Source organism: Limulus polyphemus, unplaced genomic scaffold (assembly GCF_000517525.1).
Source record: "Limulus polyphemus unplaced genomic scaffold, Limulus_polyphemus-2.1.2 Scaffold493, whole genome shotgun sequence".
NCBI lineage: Eukaryota > Metazoa > Arthropoda > Merostomata > Xiphosura > Limulidae > Limulus > Limulus polyphemus.
This window is the reverse complement of record NW_013666103.1, coordinates 540,280-544,361: the sequence shown is the minus strand read 5'-3', so window position 1 is coordinate 544,361 and position 4,082 is coordinate 540,280. Positions and strand designations below refer to the sequence as shown.

The 4,082-nt window shown below is 38.3% G+C and overlaps 1 protein-coding gene across 1 annotated transcript in view; it reads left to right on the top strand.

The window, feature by feature from the left end:
• Positions 1-4,082, top strand: part of LOC106458623 (techylectin-5B-like) — a 14,741-nt gene that overhangs the window by 2,277 nt on the left and 8,382 nt on the right. Inside the window, exon 2 of the mRNA XM_013918146.2 lies at positions 3,264-3,430. Coding sequence (XP_013773600.1) covers positions 3,264-3,430 — 167 coding nt within the window. The remainder of the gene's footprint in view (positions 1-3,263; positions 3,431-4,082) is intronic.

The window sequence follows — 4,082 nt, the reverse complement described above, 5'->3', positions numbered from 1 at the left end:
CACTCCTGGGCTACTCTTTTACCAACGAATAGTGGGATTGACCGTCACATTATAACGCCCCCACGGCTGAAAGGGCGAGCATGTTTGGTGGGATGGGGATGCGAACCCGCGACCCGCAGATTGCGAGTCGAGCGTCCTAACCACCTGGCCATGCCGGGCCTTACCATGTAGTACGTTATAGTGTCGAGGAATTAATATTTAAGAATCACTATAAAATATTGAAAAGCTTTCGTAAAGTTATACAATCAGATGTAGAAATTAAACTGATAACAAGAGTAAAAGCAAGCTGCCAGTATCTAAAAATATAACAATCAACTCAAATAGATGAAATTACCCTGTAATATTACAGTAATTATTAATTGAAAGTAACACTAGTTGTACCTAATTATTCGATGGTTTAAGAATTTAGATAAGCAAACTTACCACATCACAAATGAAGAACTGTTTGGTCTTTTATTTGTTTGTGTGTAGTTAAGCACAAAGCTACACAATGGGCTATCTGTGCTTAGCCCACCACGAATATCGAAACCCGGTTTCTAATGTTATAAGTCCGTACACATATCACTGTGCCACTTGAGAACGTGTTTGGTTTGAATCGGTATTTAGGTCGCAACCTGGGAGGGTGAGGTACAATTTAGACCTCTCCCCCCCCCCACCTCCTTTGCTGTATTTTGAACTTACAAATGCTAGTGAAAAATTCACGAAAACAGGGCTAAAACCACATTATTTTAAACACTGTTTCTACTTCCCTTATCAGGACCATGTTCATGATTGTCATACGATACCATTTAGTGGTCGTGTATAATAAGTCTCAAAAGTTCACTGGTAATTCGTCACTTTTCACAAGATCAACATATTAAGTGCGTATTTCACATGAAAAACTCCTTAAATACACATTCAATACAGTACCAGTACAATGTAGTAAGTTCTGGTAATGTGTGATTATTAGGTTTTATACAAGTAAAGAATTCATAACTGTTTTAATTAAGTGTGGGATTATTGGCATAAAGTGTTTCTTTGCTACTTCGAGTAGTAATGTGTCATCTGTTTGTTTTTCCGGATTTTGGTATAATTGGATGAATTCTATAAAAGTGTTTTTGGCTGTTTCTAAAATGGGGTTTTTTGAAGAAACCGATTGCTGGTTACTTGTTCGATTTATGTTTATATTTTGATGTTTTTCTGTAGTTGTTTTCACATTTTTTCTGTGTTTGTATATTTTGTTTTATTTATATTTGGTGAGTGTACGGCTTCTGCATAGGTATATGTTTGGGGGATCTGAGTAAATGAAAACCTGTAGAGTTATTTTGTATATTTTTGAATTTTGCGCAAATCTACTCGCAAATCTACGCTAGTCATTCCTAATTTTGAAATGATAGACTAAAAGGAAAGTAGCTAGCTAGTAAACACCACCCACTGCCTGCTTTTAGGCCAACAAATAGTGGGATTTACCGTCATTGTATAACGCCCCAACAGCGGAAAGGACGAGCATGATTTGGGCCTGAACTGTAAAAAATAGAAAAGTGTAAAAGTATATCTAAGGTTGTTTGTTTTTGTTTTGTTTTTTCAGAACTTCGCTGAAAGCTACGCAAGGGGTGATCTGGGCACAGTTTGTTTTTGAATTTCGCGCAAAGCTACACAAGGGCTATCTGCGCTAGCCGTCACTAATTCAGCAGTGTAAGACTAGAGGGAAGGCAGCTAGTCATCACCACCCACCGCCAACTCTTGGGCTACTCTTTTTACCAACGAATAGTGGGATTGACCATCACATTATAACGCCCCCACGGCTGAAGGGGCGAGCATGTTTGAAGTGACAGGGATTCGAACCCGCGACCTTCAGATTGCGAGTCGAGCGCTCTAACCACCTGGCCATGCCGGGCCGCTGGGTATAGACGTCTCTAAATCTGGGACCGGCATGGCCAGGTGGTTAGGACGCTCGACTCGCAATCTGCGGGTCGCGGGTTCGAATCACCATCACACCAAGCATGCTCGCCCTTTTAGCCGTGGGGGCGTTATAAGTGACAGTCAATTCTACTATTCGTTGGTAAAAGAGTGGCCCAAGAGTTGGCGGTGGGTGGTGATGACTAGCTGCCTTCCCTCTAGTCTTACACTGCTAAATTAGGGACGGCTAGCGCAGACAGCCCTCGTGAAGCTTTGCGCGAAATTCATAACAAATAAACAAACAAACAAACCCTAAATCTGATAGACAAGAAAGAAGTCAGTCAACAGTACTTACTGACAAATCCTGGGCTAATCTTGTCTGACCGAACTGCCTACTTGAAACGCCCGAAAAGCAAGCTCGACCAAAATAACATATCACTGGAATTTCTCCTAACGAAAATCTTTGCTTTGCCTGAAAAGTTCAGCATAATCAGGTCTAATTTTATTAAAGTAACGTAGGTGAGGGTATTTGTATTTTAGCGGCTAACTTGAATGGTGAAAATTGTCTACGCATTCCTCACAAATGCCAAGGTTTTTAAGAACACGAAGCAAGATAAATCGGGTTAAAACATGGTAGCAATATTTACATTATCAAAATGTGACGCAGGAATTATATCGTCAAAACTCTTCATTTAATTACATAGGCAGGTTACACATTTATATTCTTATTGTCATTCTTGTTTAAAATAGCAGGAAAAGCTGACTTATTTACGATTTCAATGCCGAAAGGTGGCGAAGTATTATAAATGAAGTGGAATTTATCTTACTTCAAATATAAGTATGAGACCTATTGAATTCAAATGTTTCGCTAGCTCTCGGCCTTTAAACAAAAAACTCTGACATTTCTATACTGCGTTTATAAGTAACGTTTCAAATTGGCTTTGTCTCTCTCATCACAAACAAGTGAAACCCGGTACCAAATATACTTGCCCTTTCAGCCGTGTGTGCGTTATAATGTGTTGGTCAATCCCACTGTTTGAAAGTAAAAGAGTATCACCAGAGTTGACGGTGGGTGCTACTGACCGGTTGCCTTTCTTTCGGTCGACAGTTCAAAATTAGAAACGGCGGCACATAGCCTTGGTAGCTTTGTCTTAAAAAAACATAAACTGTTATTGTCCAGTTCAGCCTGGTATTGAACGAAAGGCCTCCTGGGCAATGACAGAACTAAAGATAAGTTTGAAAAACTATTTTTGCTCACCTCTGCTTTGGAATTACAAATGGTAAAATCAGAAGGAATTTGAGGGGGGGGGCAATATCTACAGTGTCTCTCATGTTTTTATCACAAATGTTATAGTTAATTAAATATTACTTTTTTCTTGGTGCAGATGTGGACTCCTGTACCAGAAATCGCTGCTCCACATTACCTCAAGACTGCAGCAACCTTCTGAACAATGGACACCATCAGAGCGGAATATACGAAGTGTGGCCAAGATTTCTGAACGAATCTGTGTTCGTGTGGTGTGACATGCAACATTCTGGTGGTGGCTGGACGGTGAGAAAAATCTGATTCCTTTCACAAACACCTTCCGACTTCCTTTTTCGAAGTATAACTTTCTTACACAATCACAATATTTTATCTTTAAACACTTCAAAAATTTAAGTGTCTTAATTTTGTCCTTTACAAGAACCAGTGCTCATACTTTTTAAATCATTATAAAAAATATACTGATTTGTTGTAAACTTCTGCAGGTAGAGGTATTGTGCCCCAGATTGCGGGTTTTTTAACCCTCCAACATATTTAAAAGGCCAAAAGATTAAAGAGCACTGCACATTAAAATTGAATTCAATCGAAGGCAACATCACAATTATACATGTTTAATGCAAAATAATTGTCCATTTGTGTGGTTCTTGTTGAGCACAAAACTACACAATGGGCTATCTGTGGTATGCCTACCACTGGTATCGAAACCCAACTTTTAGCATCGTAAGCCTGCAGTCTTTTTTAAATGTAAAATAAACAACCAACTTTTTCTTTTTTTTAATTTTAAAATCTTTTGAACCAAAATAAGAGCCCACATTTAAACAAATACAAGTTTACTGTGGAATTTTTTATATAAGTAAATGTGTAATCAATAACAAAATATAGTGTAAGTTTATATTTCAACTCATAAATTAATTTTTTCATCAAACATATTAAAATATAA